General features: G+C 42.3%; 1 protein-coding gene across 1 annotated transcript in view; it reads right to left on the bottom strand.

Annotated features, from left to right (window-relative positions):
• DMD (dystrophin) overlaps positions 1 to 18,864 on the bottom strand; it is a 1,161,901-nt gene that overhangs the window by 695,265 nt on the left and 447,772 nt on the right. Inside the window, 1 exon segment of the mRNA XM_032219839.1 lies at positions 1,972 to 2,166. Coding sequence (XP_032075730.1) covers positions 1,972 to 2,166 — 195 coding nt within the window.

Here is an 18,864-nt window from a genome sequence, read left to right as displayed (position 1 = left end):
TAGAATGGAGAGATTTCTAACATTCTGATTTGCTGTTGTCTCTGTCAAGGGAATGCCCTGAGTGATTTTCTTTTTCCTCAAAATTATTTCTTCATAGGTTAAAATTGTTCAGTTTTGTGGAAAAAAATATTTCATTTATTGTGCACAAAGTAGTCATAAAATATAGGATTTGCATGGTTGTTTTAAAAAAAATACAGAATGTGGTTCTGTTGTAAAAATAGGTCCTTGAAACGGAATCTTCTAGGAAATGTTAGGATGTAACAAGTGAATATGGTTGGTTGATATAATTTCATCTTTGTAGTATTTGAATACATTTAGATACAGTTGGATATGGATATGTGTCCATACGTGTGCATCAGGGGTGGGTTTCAATTTCTTTTACTACCGGTATGGTGGGCATGTGACTGAGTGGGCATGGCCAACTTGACATCACCCATGCACACTCAGTCACATGACCCCACCTCACCAAGCCATGCCCACTGAAATGGTGGCAAAAGGTTTTGATGGGGACGGGGACATACCAGGCTGGGGCTCTTTGCTGTCTTTTTTTTTTTTATCACCAGAGCACATGATCAGAGTGGCGTGTTGCTCTGAGAAGCCACATTCAGACAGCTCCTGCTGAAGCCTGCAGAGTGCTTCTTGACGCTGGGGGAAGGCAAAAACACCTCTGTTTTTGTGGAAAATGGCCAGTTTTTTGCAAAAACAGGAGCATTTTTGCCTTCCCCCAGCCCTGCTGAAGCCTGCAAAGTGCTTCTGGGGACTCAGGGAAGGCAAAAATGCCTCAATTTTTGCAAACAAAGGCAAAAAAATGGCCCATTTTTTGCAAAAATGAAGGTGGTTTTGCTTTCCCCTAGCCTCCAGAAGTACTCTGCAGGCTTCAGCAGGAGCCGGCAAAGCACAGCTTCTCAGAGCAGCATGCCGCCCTGATCACATGCTCTGGGGATCCAAAAACAACGCTGGTAAAGCCAGCAGCTTCAGGGGGCTCCTTCCCTCAGTGATTCGTTTTCTTACCTCTAGGTGCTACACGGGCTTTGTCCTTAAAGGCTGCTGCTCCATGGCTTTTGATCTTTCTTGGGCACAAAGAAAAGTGACCCTTGAAGGGATCAAGCCTGCTGATGAATTTGGAAGCTGTGAGGCCTCTTTTCCACCCAACCACCAGTGCAGGGTGCCAAAAAGACCTCTGGTCACTGCCACCATCTTCGCGCATGCACAGCTTTCTTCTCACCAGCTGGAGGACTTTTTGGCACCCAGTGGCTGAGTGGAAAAGAAGCCTCCGATCCTCTGGCACTCAAAGATGCAGCTGAGAGGTTTCTTTGCCAGCCAGCCACGTCCTAGCTCCGGTCAGCTTGCCATCCAATGGACGCGAGCAGTGCCAGGTGCCCGGTTCGGAGGTGTGGCCAGCCTGCCGGTACCACCAGTTTGGAGATCCAGCCCTGGTTTTTACTATCGGTTCTACTGAACCAGTCCAAATCAGTAGGAACCTACCTCAGATGTGCATACTTAAAGGAGGTGTAAGTATGTGCATATAAGAGGACCAATTTGGTTTAGTGGATAAGGCATTAAGCTAGAAATTAGGAGACTCTGAGTTCTAGTGTTGCCTTAAACTCAAAGCCAGCTGGGTGATCTTGGGCTAGTTATTTTCTCTCAACACTAGAAAACAAGCAGTGCCATGTCACTTCTGAAAAACCTTGCCAAGTAAACCACAAGGACTTGTCCAGGCAGTTTCTGTGCATTGGACTTTATTGAAGAAAAAGAAAATATCAATTGGAGAGTGACTGTATGTAATTAATATATTTATTTAGCCAAACATATTTTATGCCTAACTTGGAACACATTTGAGTTTTGCAAAATGTTTCATCACCTCATTTACTCCATTAAAAATTATGCTTTCCAATTTTTTTTAAAGAATGGAAATATCCAACTTTTACTGTAAGTAGTGGAACACATTATTTAAATTGTTTGATTTCTTACCTTGAGATCATTTTCTTTTCTAACAAGATTTTCATAGTCCTTTCCCTGAAGGATAGGAGAATTAAGGAAGTTTTCCAAGGTGGACAAAGCTTGTAGAAGCTGTTGGATCTCTGCCAGGTATGCAGAAGGCACATAAGAAGTTTCCATTGACATACCTTCAGTCATCAGTACAGTAGTCTCCTCATGAACAGTTTGCTAGTACAGATATACAACAGAAATCTTTCTTTAGATTGATTATATTTTTACAAAGCAAATCTTTATCAAGGTTTATATATATTTCTAATATTCCACATATAATAATCCAAATTAATTTATTTAAATTCAAGTTTTTATGCCTCTTATTCACATCTTAGGTATGTGTTTGAATAAAGAACAATTGCAAAATAGTACTAGTCATGGTCCCAGGATTATAAAAATGAAACTAAGGAATATATTTGAGGCTTCTCATTTTGCCCATAAAAAATGTTAGAAAACATGTCAAGGAAAAATGTACTTTTTGCGTATGACAGATATGCAGTGCAGGTTGAAGATGGATGATCATTTAAGCATGAGTCAGCAATGTGCAGCAGCAGCAAAAAATATTAATACAATCCTTGTTTGTATAAACAGAGGCATAGAATTAAAATCATGTGAAGTTTTAGTACTGCTTTATAAATCCTTAGTAAGATCACACCTGGAATACAGCATCCAGTTTTGGGCACCACATTACAAAAAAGATGTTGAGAGTTTGGGAAAAGTGCAATGATTATTAAAGGCCTGGAGACAAAAACATATGAAGAATGGTTGCAGAAATTAGGTATGGCTAGACTAGAGAAAAGAAGAACTAAGGTTGGCATGATAACAGTTTGAGGGGCTGCCATGAAGAGGGGGGTCAACTTATTTTCCAAAGCACCAGAAGGCAAGGCAAGAAACAATGGATGGAAACTAACCAAGGAAAAAGCAACCTAGAAAGAAGAGAACATTCCTAACAGTGATAACAATTAATCTGGAACAGCTTGCCTTCAGAAGTTGTAGGTGCTTTGTCACTGGAGGTTTTTAAGAAAAGACGGGACAGCCACATGTCTGAAATGGTATAGGGTCTCCTGCTTGAGCAGAGGGTTGAACTAGAAAACCTCCAAGGTCCTTTCCAGCTTTATCTGATTCATTGGTAGGGAAGGGGTAGGGAGGGTGTGCAAGGGTATGTGAGAAAAATGACATAGGTCAGGAAAGGTTGGGAGGGTTCATGAGGCTCTGTGAGGATGCACAAGAATCACAGTGTAAGTCAGGGAGGGTTGAGGATGCATGAGGGTGCAAGAGATAAGAGCAGTGTTGCAGATTGGGAAGAGTGGGGTGTGCAAGGATGCAAAGGAATATGCAAAAGGTGTGGTACAAATCAAAGAGGGTGCATAGGAGTGTGAGATGTGCACAAGAGATGCCATGCTGGTTTGCAAGGGTGATCAGGAAAGGTTTGCAGAGGTGTAGCATGGATCAATGAGGATGCGTGGGAATGTGCAAGTACTAGCATGGTATGAAAGCAGTGAGGTTGGGGAATGTTGCATGTGTAAGGAAGTCTTGTAACCTTGACTGCCAGCTTCCCAACTAATGTTTTCAGAAACCCAGCAAAGAAGAATTGAAAATGGCAATCACATGATCACAGGGTGCTTGGCAAGCAGTCATAAGTGTGAACAGATTGCCAAGCTCCAAATTGCCATCACATGACCATGGGGGTGCTGGGATGGCCAGAACTCTATAACCCCATTTGTTCAGGGCCATTATAACTTGAAATGGTTGCTGATTGAATGGTTGTAAATTGAGTGGTACTTGTAAATGAATTCCCTATTTTCTTCTAAATCCCTTTCCACTTAACAGTCATGTTCATGTTATTGTTGGGTCGAACTTGAATGTATGCTATCATGTCTAGGATATTACAAAGTTTCCTTAATTCTTTGTTCTGGAAATGTTAAGAGTTTATAAGACTGAATACTTATGTGTTGTTATTATTCGGCATGCATTACTGTGTTGTTATTATTCGCCATGCATTACTGAGTCGGTATGCATTACTGTACTTCACATACTATTGTTGTAAGTTATATTGTAATTGTATATACGTTTCAGTTACTGTAAATATAAATATTGCTTATAAAATGTGCTTTGGATACTTGTTTTGTGTATTTGTACTTTGTACTTTGTTTTTTATAGATGTTGAACTTCACAAGGCATTTAGAAATATAAGGCCTTTGGGGAGGAGGGGCCAACGTCGTAACGGTACGCATACGAACTTCGGTTCCCTAGAGGAGCGGTGATATCCTACAGCTGTGGGGTTCTGTTCAGAGGTTAGAACTGTCTCAGAGGGACAGTGAGGAATGGGGGCATGGGCAGATGTGAAGGGGGTGCTGCAAATCCCCTGGAATGTCTGCAATAGCTCCCGACCCGGTGGCTAAGAAGACAGCCATTGTGAGCTGTCAGAGTTGGGGCGACCTCACAAAGAGAGAGAAGAAAGTGTCTTGGAGCATCTTGGTGAGATCATGATACTATCCTGAGGCACATTGTATTCAAAAACTTTTTTTTCTCCCTGATTGACTGAGAACAAAAGAGAAGGCAAGGGGAGGGGGGGTAGATTAGCTCTCCACTCCAAGAAGCAGCGGTGGAGAAGCAAACAACAATATTAGATAAATTACTCATCAAATAGTTTTGGGAGGAGGGTTTGGAGAAACAGAGAGCATTCTGGACAGATTTGATTGCTAGTGAAACTTTTAAATCTTGACATTGAATATTTAAAGAAGTTGGAACTCTGAGGTTGCTCTTGGATTTCCCCCCCTTACCTATTCTTTTCAGTAATAACATTGCCACCTATTGGCAAACAGAGAGAACATAATAGAAAAAACAAAGTTAGAAATAATGACCTTGGATAATGCATAGTGACTTGATAAACAGGAGTGGTGATAAAAACTGCCACATAAGACAAAACAACCAGCTGTGGATTTATTTTTTGTGCTTTTGTTTTCCACTTTCCTAATTACAACTTTGTAAGTTTTGGAACTGTTTTGGAACTGTGGAGCTTTTGCTTGTATTAAGAATGAAAGTTATTTTCCTTAAGTGGATCTGTCACCTGGTTCCTTTTTTAAATCAATTCATTCTTGCTTTTTCCTTGTAAATTTCCACATAATGGGTACTTATTGGGTTTTTCTTTCCTTTTATTTTTTTCTCTCTCCTTTTTTCCCTCCTCCTGTTAGAGTTGGAGGGAATAAGGGGGATTAAAGACTTCTTTTTTTACAATTGTGGTCAATTTTTCACTATTTTTTCCTTTGCGCTTTTTGTTGAAATTTGGGTCATTTCTTTCTTTCTTCTACTCTTTATTACAATTGGATTAGGGTACAAGAACTGAAAGTTTGGAGGGAATAAGGGGAACTAAAGAAATATTTTTATTTTACAACAGTGGCCAATTTTTTTCTTTGCACTTTTTGTTGGAATTTGTTTTTTTTTTCTTTTTATTTTAGTACTACAATTGGATTAGGGTAACAAGAACCTGAAGCTTGGCCCACCAGACTTGGAGAATTCATCTTCAAAATTTGGAATTTTCCCCCTTTTCTCTTTTTTTTTAATTTTTGGATTGCAAAAATAATCAACAAGATGAAGAAGATAACAGCATATTCTTCATCAACAGCAACAATCTCCAGTCCCACAGGACAAAAATAATCAAATATGACAAACCAACAAGATAAAGTCAGTATGGAGTTAAAGAGTATGTTACAGTATGTTATGCATGAAGACCTCAAAGAAAGAATAAACAAAGTGGATGAAGATTTGAAAGAGGTTAAAGAGATAATGGAAAAAATGAGCAGAGATTGCAGAAAGTGTAGGAAAGGATGGAAACACAGAGAAGAAAATGCAGGAGATGGATTATAGACTGACAACAACAGATAAAAATCAAGAAAAGATAAATATCTCTTGGGAGAGGGACAAGGGTGATTTAAGATTCCAAAACATTGAAGAGGAAAAGGAAGAGAACCTAGCGAAAAAAATGGCAGACATATTGGCGGATTGACTGGAAGAATCAAAGGAAAAGGTGTTAAGTGGGATTGACGAAATTTACAAGATACGCTATAAGAAATAAATTACCTAAAGAGGTAATTTAGAACCAGGGATGTGCAGTCAGGGGAGGCAGGGCCTTACCACTGTCATGATGAAAAGAAAAAAAAATTAAAAGGAAAAAGGCAGAGGTAGTTGTTGCCAGAGTCACAGTGGATGACTCTGCTTAGTGCTAACTGCAGGGGGAGGCGAGAGAACTATGTGCCTCCTTTGCATAAGGAATTTTTCACCTTTTAATCCTTGCTCAGAGTTAAGCAAAGGTTAAAAGGCGAAAAAATCCTTATGCAAAGGAGGCACGTGGTTCTCTCGCCTCCTGTTCTGGCAGCAGCAGCTTTTGCCTAAGTTGCCTTTTTCTTTTTACATTTTCATCATGGCAGACAAGAGGAGAGTTGAAATCCTCTGACACAGCTGGAAAAGGTATGTGGGTCGGAGGGAGGGGGCAGGGGGAGGAATTCAAAATTATTTGTAAATAATTGTAATTTGTATTATTATAAGTAATATTTTGTGTGTGTGTGTGTGTGTGTGTGTGTTTTACCTGCCTCTGCTGGCGCGCGGGCTGGCACTTTTTTATTTTATTTTTTAAAGCCATGCCCCCGCGTAGAGCAGGACATGCCAGCTTTCGGCCATTCAGCAGGTCCCGCTATAGGGACGGGGCGACAGCATGCACTTTAAAGTGCCAGTGCGCCTCCCGGCCATTCTGCAGGTCCCTCTGAATGGCCGGGGCGGTGGCATGCACTTTAAAGTGCCAGCGCGCCTTCCAGCCATTCAGCGGAACCTGCTGTATGGCCGGGGCGGTGGCATGTACTTTAAAGTGCTGCGCGCCGGGCTGGGCGAGTCCCGGAAGACAGGCGGGAGATGGTGCAGGCGGCCGAAGCCCCTTCTGTCACCATTCCTGAGGAGCCACCGAGCAGTGACAACGGCGGCAATGTCTCACAGAGTCACAGCAGCATCTCCAGCATCAGCAGCTGCCGACCACACCTCCTACCTGCTCCCTTCTCGCTGCTTCTCGCCGCCACCGTGCTCTGCCACCTCAGCCTCCCCACCTCCTCCGTCCCCGCCGCTGGGTCCGACAGAGGCATCTCGTGTCTATGGCGGATATAAACACGAGATGCCTGTCGGACACAGTGGCAGGGACGTTGCTACTCGCCGCTGCCGCGCTCTTGCCTCACCAACCATAATCCTCACTGCACGTCACTGTTTAGAACAGAGATCCTGCAAGCTGCAAGGATACTACAATAAAATATAAATATAAAGAATAATAGTTCTTAAACAAGTGCCAGAAGGGTGAGAAGAGAATATCAATTCCTGACAAAATGCCTAATAAAAAGGAGTTAATTTCAAATGGTTAATACTAGAAGGGATACTAGTAACTTGGCAGGAACAAAGACACAGGCTGGATACAGTAGAGAAGGCAGAGTCATTTTACAAACAATATTTTGCACCATAAGAAGAAGAGAGATGTAGAGAGGAAAGAGGAACAAACTAGAAGAAGAGAAGGAAAAAGAACAGAGAGAACTAGCTAAAGAACAACAAGAAAGGGTGTTAAGAGAAGGAGCAAGAGCAAAGGAGACGAAAGAACAAATGGAGATGAGAGTGACTAGATCAACTAAAGCTACAAATAATTAAGACATGGAAGAAGAAATAAAAATAATCTCATTAACATAAAAGGACTATGTTCGAGCATAAAAAGAAAGAGACATTCAATAAAGTAGAGAAGTTGAAATTAGATATAATATGCCTGCAAGAAGTACATATTAAAAAGCAACACAAAAAATACTTGGATTGTTGTAATATAGCTCCTTGTGCAGGTGTGTGTCCTCCATGGCCTAGTTCACACTAGGGCCTGCAGAGTCACGCTGAATCACACAGGAGACAACTGGCTCCGAGAAAGCCATAACATCCTGATAGTGAATAACATAACATTCTGAGATGTGCTCTACCATTGACGTCCAGGATTTGACCATATATAGAAAGAACTTTCCTGAAGCAGTAGATTAGAAATTGTACTTTTACAGGCTGTTTTTTAATCACATGCTATTGCTCCTCCTGCCTTTGTCCTGTCTCAAAAAAAGGGGCTCTCAGACCCCCAATCTGGGTCGCTCCATCCCGAGAAAATTTGTCTCCTGTCTTTTCTCAACATTGGCCTCATGGGCGAACAGCGGAAACTTCACATTTGGTGACCCCGACGTGATTCGAACACGCAGCCTTCTGATGGACATGATAGAAGCGACGTGATTGACATGACCGACGTGATGCAACGTGATCGACGTGATCTTCCTGTGTCACCAGCCTTTCACTCATCCCCGACTTGGCAAAGTCTCGCAACCAGGGCCTGCCGTTAGCGAACGGAGCACCCTCCCAATCGTGAGTATGGGCTCAGGTTTCTCGAAGGCTCAGACTGCACACCTGCAGGAGCTTCAGGAAATCATTAAATCGTCTGTTGCAATCTCTCAAGCGACAGGCCATCCGCTTCCCATTCCCCCGAAAAAAACATTTCCTCTCTCTATTGGCTTACATCTAAGAACTGTCCCATTTACCCTGAGAAGGGCTCTCTTAAAGTAACCTCGAGCCCTGCCAGAAGTTCTCACTACTTGGAGACTTCTTGTAAGATGCCTTCAAATTCATGAGGAAGGTATGCAGGGGGCTGCTTGTAAGCCCTCGGAATTATCTCCTCCACGCTACGAGGAGATCGCCTCTCCTGCTTGCCAGGCGATGGCCCCCTCCGAGGCCTCTCCAATTCCCCCGGCCTCTCCACCTCCCCCGGCCCCTCTGGAAGAGAAGGTTTTCCCTCTCCCTTCCGCCCCTTTCCCCACCCCGCAAGTGTGGCGTAGCGCTCTCCAAGACGCTCTGCGCGATGCTTTCAATCAAGGGGACATGGAATTGGCACAGGATTGTTTCCCCGTTTCCTTTCAAACCAACGTGGCTGGGGGGGTTGTGCCCACTCATAACTCAAGGGTTGTTAAGGATCTTAAGACCTATGGGGTGCAATCCCCATACTGCAAGGGACTGTTCCAAACCCTTTTGTCAGGCATGCTTTTTACCCCCTCTCAGTATGCCATTTGGGCCTCCGAATACCTTAAAGAGATTAACAAGGCAATTGCCAGGGGTCTGTCCAACAATGTTACCGCCCCTCAGCTAAGGGGAGGGGATGGGTTTGATACGGGGCCTCTACAGGCCACGGCCCCCCGGGAAGCCCTTGGAATTCTTTTCACAGATGTTTCACAGAGCGATTGATTTATAGGATCCGAATTGGAATGGAGAAAAATGGTTTTGTGCATGTGTAAGTTTGTGTGTGTGTGTGTTTGAGTGAGCGAAGGATCCAGTAAGGGAACTGCGCCTATTTAGTAGGTAATTTAGGGGGACAGGTTGGGCAGTAGAGAGTACAGAGAAAGTGATGAAAGTGAAGGAGGGAGGGGGAAGAGGAAAAGAGAAGGGAGAAGGAGAAAGTGACAGAAGAATGGAAAAGAGGGAAAGAGAATGTGAAGAGAGGGAAAGAGAAAGTGAAGAGAGAGACAGAGAAGGAATCTGGTAAATGGCATTTTTTGCATGATTTGCGGGCTGTTAATAAATTTTCCAACCCATGGGAGCGCTGCAGTTCGGCCTCCCCAATCCAAATTTGATTCCCCAAGAATGTGACACTTGTCTCATACCCCAAAATCCACTATTTCTCAGATACCCACCCTTTTTGCAGCCCTAATTACAAAAGCCCTTCCGCTCCAGTGGAAGCCTCCTTCAACAGCTTTTTCCTATCAAAGACACAAAAAGATGAATTGGCCACTTCCATCTTGGCCTTTCAGTTAACTTAATTCTTGCTAGTCTTTATGTGACTCAGATTATAACCTCTTTGTATGAGTCTTATCTCTCTCCTTCTACTGATTCACAACTTTTGTCTCTGTTTCTCACTTTACAAGGTCTTGTCTCCTCTCGCTGTTATTTTTTCCATGTCTCCCATATCTGAAGTCATCAGCCTTTCCCTGGGCCTCTCCAGGAGGGCAATGATGTTGCTGACGCTGCGGCATCAGCCCCCCCACCCCATGTCAATGTTTGTTCTGCTATCACACCTTGGGATAGCCACTCTTACTTTCACCAGAATAAAAAAGCGCTCATAAAACAATTTGGCCTTACGTCGGCGGAGGCATCAGCAATCATTCAACTATGCCCCACCTGTAGCCAGCAGGCAAACCCTCTCCCTATGGGGGTAAACCCCAGGGGGACAGAGTGTTGCCAAATTTGGCAAATGAATGTTACCCAATATCCTCCATTTGCCCCTTGGAAATATTTACATGTTTCCATTGATACGTGTTCAGGCTATATTATGGCATCCCCCCAAAGGGGTGAAGCCACCAAACATGTTATTAATCATTTTATTCGGACCTTTGCATCGCTGGGACGCCCAAAAGAGAAATTTGGCATTCCTTATAACAGCCAGAGTCAGGCGTTGGCTGAGCATGCCAACCAGACATTAAAACATGCCTGGACAGATATATTGGCAAGAGGGGAAAATGCCCCCTGGCCTCCCAGCAGTGCAACACACCGGAAGCCCACCATCCTCGACAGCGACTCGTCATTTTGCAGCTCCACCTACTGCAGACACCTCCTGTCCACCTGTCTATTGTCGCTGCTTGCCTGACTTGACGTGGCGAGGACCTGCTGACCCGATTACCTGGGAAAGGAACTACGCTGCAATCCAACTAAAAGACAAAGTTCTTTGGATTCCAGGATGGCACGTAAGACCATATTTGCCAAAACCACCTATACAACCACCTACACAAACACAGAAGCAGCCTGACCATGACCGACCAACAGGAACCACAGCTTGAGGCTGTCTCTGTCTCTGACCTGGAGAACAGAGCAGAGCACCCTCCACCCTCCACTCCCCCGACCGGCTACCCCGTCTTTCACCGCAGATCCCCCTACTATGCATTTGGTTGAATGCTATCTGTTGTCATTATTTGAACCAGTCCAGAGAAATTGAAACCAGTGTGGACAAATTACATGATACCGTTCAAACAGTTGGACAAACATACAAGGCCTTGGATTCCTGGTGGGATTGGATGACCTCTTGGTTACCAAATTTTATCTGGTTGGGAAATGTTTCCAAGACCGTTATAACCTTGTTGCTTTGCTGATACTGTTGTGTTGCTGTATTCAATGTGTACCCTCTTTAGTAACTATGTGTAAGAATATACTCTCTAGCTTGGCTCCACAGAAGAATATTCACATTGTCAACCACATGGAGTTACATGAACAGTCAACCCCTTCATGGGGAAAGTTCCCTTCCGCATGCCCAGCGATGAAGAAGGAGACGCTGCCTTTTAAAAAAACAAAAACATTCCGGGTGTGTGTGTGCAGGGCAGTTTCTGCTGTCTGAAACACACATACACAGGGATGCAAAAACATCGCACCAGAAACATCTTTCCGGCCTAAACGGCCAGGACTCATTATGCAGCCTCATGTAACATGAACTATGTGAGCCAGCTACTCCCACAAATGCCCTTTCTCACCCCTATGCTGTGCTGTAACTTTCTACTCCCCCTTTGCCCACCCTTTGCCATGATGTGATTTCCTATTGGTTTATGTGTAGAATGCTGTGATCAGCCCTGTCAGATGAAGAGGAAGAGTCTTTTGACAAAAAGAAAATAAAAAAGTAGGAGATGTTGTAATATAGCTCCTTGTGCAGGTGTGTGTCCTCCATGGCCTAGTTCACACTAGGGCCTGCAGAGTCACGCTGAATCACACAGGAGACAACTGGCTCCGAGAAAGCCATAACATCCTGATAGTGAATAACATAACATTCTGAGATGTGCTCTACCATTGACGTCCAGGATTTGACCATATATAGAAAGAACTTTCCTGAAGCAGTAGATTAGAAATTGTACTTTTACAGGCTGTTTTTAATCACATGCTATTGCTCCTCCTGCCTTTGTCCTGTCTCAAAAAAAGGGGCTCTCAGACCCCCAATCTGGGTCGCTCCATCCCGAGAAAATTTGTCTCCTGTCTTTTCTCAACATTGGCCTCATGGGCGAACAGCGGAAACTTCACATTGGATTAACCAAAATTGGGGAAGCTGTATATGATGCTTGCTGATCAAAGGAAAGAAAGTGTGGCACTATATTTCAAAAAATCAATACAATCAAAGCAAATATTTGAAGATGAAGAAGGAAGAATATTGATAATGGAAATAACGATGAATTATAAAAAATATGATGGTGGCGATATATGCGCAAAATGACAATCAAGAAGAATTTTATGGAAAACTGCACAAAAGAATAATAGAATGTGAATATGAAGAAATATGCTTATTAGGGGACTTTAATGTGATAGTAAATAATGAGTTGGATTATAAAACTACAAAGTTGAATAAGGAAGGGAGAAAACTGCCTAAAACATTCTTACAATGATGGATGGATTAAGTCTACAAGATGTATGGAAAAGAGAACACCTGAGGAACAACAATATACATTCTACTCAAATAGATACATGTCATGGTCAAGAATAGATATGATTTGGACAACAATAGAATTGCTAAAACACAAAAGATTGATATAGAAACAAAGCATATGGGCAGACCCAAAATCAATAACAATGACAAGAAAGGTCAGAGAAAAAGAATGAGATGGACATTAAATCAAAATCTACTAAACAAAAAAGAATTTCAGCAATATATGAAAAATAATTGAACTTTTTTAAAAAGAGAATAAGAAGGAGGACACATCCTACAGAATGTATGAGATACCAGCAAGGCATATACTAGAGGACTTGTAATGATCTATTTAGGAAAAAGAAACAAACAGAACAGACAAAAACAAAGAAGATAGAAGAGGAATACAGGCGACTGGAATAAAACTACAAAGAAACCCACAAAACATTAAAATTAAAAACTTGATGACCTAGAGAAACATAAATTGAATTTAATGGAAAACAAAGAAGTGGCAAATAAAGTAAAAGCCATGAGACTTTTTTTTGAAAACACAAATAAAACAGGAAGATGGTTGGCATACAAGATGAAAAAAGAGAAAGAAAAAAAGTTCTTAAATTCAATTATTAGACCAAGAAGGAAATATTTGTTATCAAAAGGAAGAAAAGGAAAAAATAGTAGAAAAATATTATAAAGAACTATACCAGAAAGACGCAGTTGCAGAGAAAAAGATAAACAGTCTCTAGAGAAGGCAGAAATACCTAAGATTCCAGAAAAATCTAAAAAGGTGCTAGAAGAGAGAATAACAATGATGGAAGTAACAGAAGCAATAAAAAGACAAAAAAAGGGGGAAAACACCAGACCTGGATGGATTACCAGCAGAATTGTACAAAACATTGGAAGATGTGTTAAACAACAGCATGCTAGAAGTATTCAATGAGCTGTTATTGAAAGCAAAAATACCAGATTCTTGGTTGGAAACTTATCCCAAATAAAAATTGCAGCAAATAAAGAACTATAGACCAATTTCTTTATTAAATGTGGATTACAAAATCTTTGCATCGATAATGGGCAGAAAGACTCAAAAGATTGTTAAGTGAATTTATATACTCAAAATGGTTTTTTTACCCAAGAGACAGATTAGAGACAAATGCGGATTATATTGAAGTGCCATTAGAATATTATGAAGAAACAAATATGGGAACAAATGGCATTGTTATTTTTGGATGCACAGAAAGCTTTTGATAATGTAAATTGGCAATTTATGATACTGGATCTTTGGCCTGCCATTCTCTTATTTCAATATGCGTTTCATTAGTGTAGTAGTTGGGAAGGGGAAATAGAAAGGAGTAGGATATGGAATGTGTTGTTGTCATTCTTTTCTAGGAGTCCAAGGTCATCTTTTGTCTCCGCACCTCTGCACCTGACCGGAAAGCAGGTGAAGATGTCAGCATAGAAGAAGATGATTGGACCATGTGATGGATTTGTAGGTGTGGGGACAAGATCATGAACTTTTAACTGGGTGGGAATCTGATGTAACTTCCAGAATTGGGATTCTATAGATGGTTGCCAACGTGTCTGTTTTATTAAATTGGAACTTTAAGGATAGCTCTGCCTTGGACTCTGATTTAATTCTTCATGATATTGGAACACTGACATTATCCCAATTCTCCCTTTCAAAATAAATCACCAGCACCCCGGAACGGGGGCTGGTGAGGGGTGCTGATTCTCAACGCTGACTGATCCGGTCAGCGTAAAATATCAGTGACAATTATGAGAAAGTCTTTTTGAGATAAGAAGCTGAGATGAGACGTTTCTCTTCAAATCTTCAAGGTGAAGGAATTTCTGTTCAAGATATCTTGCATCTGGCAAGAGGCACAGCCTGAGGGGGAGAAACAGAGGGGAATGGAGAGGCTTATTCTCCACACTACTAGAGGATGGCCAGAAGATCTGATGAATGGAGATCCCAGCCATTCTCACGCAGTTATCTCTGATGGGCTTCCCGGACCATTTCAGACAACTAAACGTGAGTGCATGCTCCCCCTGCTTCCCCCCAGCCAAGGCTTGGTTAAAAAACTGGAGTGGAGATTTTGACTCCTTCCAAACAGCAATAAATGAAATGAACCAATACCCTGCAACTGAGTTGAAGACAGAATCCCTATCAAAATGGGAAATTCAACCCAGCCAGCAAGAAGGGATTTGGCCAGCATCTTTCACTTGCCAGCCACCAGAAATTGGGCTGCAGCTTGTGAATGAAGCACCACCAAATTGGGCTTTCTTCACAGAGTATGGATGATAAGATGCCAGTGGGCACCTCCTTGGCCATCAACATGGGAAAGTCCTCTAAGCCAGCAGTGGGGGCCTTGGCACATAACCCCCCCCGCCAGCCATTGTTGGGTGAACTGCAACCTGTGAAGCAGGCAACCTCGGGATGAGTCTTAATCCCAGGTCATGGATGGAAGGGATGCCAGTGGGCACCTGCCCTCCCTCAGCAGATGGCACCATGGCACATAACTGGGCAGTGGCCAACCGAGGGATTGACCTTCCCACGGTTCCAGTCTCCCCTGCAATGTCCTAACAGGTTCTTACCCCACCTTCCTACAGAGAAAGGTTCTCAACAATGGAAGAAGGAGGGATTATCAAGAGGCAACTTACAGAATGGATGGCAGAACAATGTGATGAGGTGGTTCCTAAATTTAGAGATGTAACTGGTTCCTTTCTTCATGGAGGCCAATAAAATGCCACCATTGCTGTCAACTTGGCCACAAGTGTCAGAGTGCTTGGCTCCAGCCCCCAATGCTACAAACATGTGCATCAACTGCACGGCGGTACAAGAGAAGGCCTAGATGCCACCAGAAAAGAGTCATCTGGGCAATAACCTCTGGAAGAGGATCCCCAAATTAAGGTGACAAAGAGTCATACCAAGGGGGGAGGCCTCAGAGGAGGAAAATGCCGAAGAACAAACGTGTGTACCATCAACATGGTGGTAAAGAGAAGGCCCCAGATGCCCACCAGAGAAGAGTCATCTGGTGCCAACAACCTCTGAAGAGGATCCTCAAACTTAAGGTGACGAAGGAGTCCTACCAAGGGGTAGCGCCTCAGAGGAGGAAAAGAGCAAACACCCTCTAGAAGAGGATCCCCAATTTATGGTGATGAAGAGTTCCTACCAAGGGGGAGGCCTCCAGCGGAGGAAAAGGGCCTAGCCAGGGTATGATTGAATCAAGAGCCCCGAACCTGCAGCAGAGACAACAACCCCAGGGGTCCAACAAGTACCAAAAAAAACTTGTTGGGGGATGTTTTGTCAAGAAAACCTCAGGTATGAAAGTAATGGAAGCCAGGATAATCTGATGACAGTTATGATATGGCACTCCCAACAGACATCAGTGGTTCAACAATAACCAGGAAAATCCTAAAGATGGAAAATGGATTAGCTGAAGGGGTCCAAACTGTACATCCCCATGGGGTTGAGGCTGGAAGTTCTACAGTGAAGCCATGAGGCAGAACTAGGAGCCACTTTGCATTCCTAAAAATGCTCCACCGCGCCAGGTCGTCCAATTTTGGTGGCCAAAGATGAAATCCATGAGGGGGGAAGTTACGTAAAAGCTGTGCTAACTTGCGCAACAATGAAACCACTGCCAGAGATGTCCCGCTGGACTGCTACAATGGAGTGGCCAGCCCTAACCAACCATGGGAAGAGGTCGCAATGGGATCTTGTCATTGTGGAACTCCCAGGACAGCAGTGGGGAACAGAGTAGAATCTGGGACAGTTAGGACTTGGTTTACAAGCAGGTGCACTTCATTGCTTGCTCAGGGTTGCCATCCGCAAAGAAATTAGCGAAAATGTTTGTGAACACATTTATCACCTGCACAAATTGCCCAAGAGGATCATTTCAGACCGCGAAGTCCAGTTCACAGCTAAGTTCTCCACACAAGGACTGAGCTCAGAGGTTCATCCCAGCATGAACTGTGCAGCAGAGCGAGTCAATGCGGTGGTGGAACAATACATCCGGTGTTATGTGGACTATCAACAAGACAACTGGTCAGACTTGCTACCCTTCGCTGAAGTGGTGTACAACAATGCGGTCCACAGCAGCACGGGATTAATGGATTTCCAGATTACCAGTGGCATGGAATTTGTTGCTATGCCTGAGCTGCCTAGAGAACCTCCCTTCTCCATGTCTTTGAATGAATGGATGGACACGCTAAAGAGAATACAAGAAGGCTCTAGCAGATGCAGCAGAAGCCTACAAGAAGCAAGCTGATAAACACCGCTCACTCCAAAACCCCTTCCATGTGGGGACAAAGTTTTTTTGCCTACCAAATACATATTAGGAATGCCTAGCAAGGAATTTGGTCCAAAATTTCTAGATCCATTCCCAATAGTGAAGATAGTTAACCCCATTACAGTTCAACTCAGTCTACCCAGAAGTCTAGGGAAAATTGGCCCAGAATTTCATTGTAGCTTGTTGAAACCAGTAATTGGGCCTAGCATAAGACCATCCACCCAAACTTTCCTTCCTCCTGTAGTGATAGAAGGGAAAACACAATCTGAAGTGGAAAAGATTGTAGACTCTAGGCTAATAGGAGTCGCTTACGTATTTAGTGCATGGAAAGGTTACCCTTTGTCTGAAGCTATGGTGAAAAGCTGGAACTTAAAAGTGGAGAAGTTAGTAGAACAATTCCATGAGAAGTTTCCCGATAAAGCCAAAGGCTCCCTTGGGGGGGGGGGGGAGAGGTGGTTAATTGTGTAATGTTTAACTTTTATGTTATTCTCTTTTTAGGAATATTTTCCTTCTGAGAAGAGGCTGCCTGTCAGGCCTGCAGTTATATCCCTTTTAGGATTTTGGCTCGCCACACTCTCTCTTATTTCAATATACTGTTTCATTAGTGTAGTAGTTGGGAGGGGGAATAGAAAGGAGTAGGATGTGGAATGTGTTGTCATTCTTTTCTAGGAGCCCCAAGGTCATCTTTTGTCTCCGCACCTCTGCCCCTGACCGGAAGCAGCTAGGTGGAGATACCAGTGTTGGAAGGAGATAGATTGGACCATGTGATGGATTCGTGGATGTGGGGACAAGATCATGAACTTTTAACTGGGTGGTAATCTGATGTAACTTCCAGAATTGTGATTCCACAGAGGTTGCCAACATGTCTGTTTTATTAAATTGGAACTTAAGGATAGCTCTGCCTTGGACTCTGATTTAATTCTGCATGTATTTGGAACACTAACAGATGGATTTTGCAGAGGGATTTTATAAATATGGTTAAAATTATTTATAAAGAACAACGAGGCTAAGGTGATTGGTAAATGGATGATATGACAGAAAAGTGCCAATTAGAAAAGGGACTAGGCAAAGGTGCCCGCTATCCTACTATTATTCATATTAACCCTAGAAGTTTTGAACAGAAAGATAAGGCAAGATAACGATATAAAAGGAATGAAAATTAAAAAAGAATATAAATTGCAAGCATTGCAGGTGACTTGGTATTATTATGGAAGATCCAATGGAAACAGGTCCAAAACTGCTAGAGCAAATAGAAGAGTATGGAGGAGGGGCAGGATTGAAAATTATAAAGGTAAAACAAAAGTTATAGTGAGCAACATAACAGAGAAACATAAAAGAGAAATAATGGAGAAAACTAGATATTCAAATAGTAAAAAAGTGAAATATTAGGGATACAGCTGACTTCGAGATGCTGTAACTATTAAGGAAGATAATTATTATAAATTAAGAAATCAATTGAAATGGATGTAGAGAAATGGAAAAACTTACAGCTATCATTAATGGGAAGAATAGCGGTAATTAAGATGAATATATTACCAAGAATATTATTTTTTATTTCAAACAATACCAATAAAACTGGAAAAAAATACTTCGAAAAACTAAATAAATAATAGGAAAATATATTTGGCAAGGAAAAGAAAGTGAGAATTATTAGAATGTTACAAGCTTCAAGGATTAGAGGTGGATTTGGTGTACCGAATTGGGAATTATACTACCAAGCAGTACAGTTCTAACATGTAAAATAATGGATATTATTAAGAATGCAAGGTTACTATCCTTGGAAGGACACAATATGCAACTGGGTTGGCACCCATTTTTGTGGTATGGGAAAAATAGAATACATGGTTTTTTCAGAGATACTATGTAATGGTTTATACACAGTATGGGAAAAAATGAAAGAAAAGCAGTATATGGGAATACCAGTGTGGCTTTCAACAGTGGAAGCTTTGACACCCTAATATTAATAGTATAAAAAAGGTTATTAGGTACAAAGATAAATTCACAGCACAGGGAGATCTAAAACAGAAGAAGAATTAGAAGAACAAGGGATTGCTATAGGATGGTTTAAACAAATGCAATACAAACAAGATATGAGAAGGATATTAAGAGTATGGTTTTAATATG

This window comes from Thamnophis elegans, chromosome 6 (assembly GCF_009769535.1).
Source record: "Thamnophis elegans isolate rThaEle1 chromosome 6, rThaEle1.pri, whole genome shotgun sequence".
In the NCBI taxonomy this organism is placed as follows: Eukaryota; Metazoa; Chordata; class Lepidosauria; order Squamata; family Colubridae; genus Thamnophis; species Thamnophis elegans.
The sequence above is the reverse complement of the archived record's forward strand: the minus strand, read 5'-3'. Positions and strand labels throughout refer to the sequence as shown.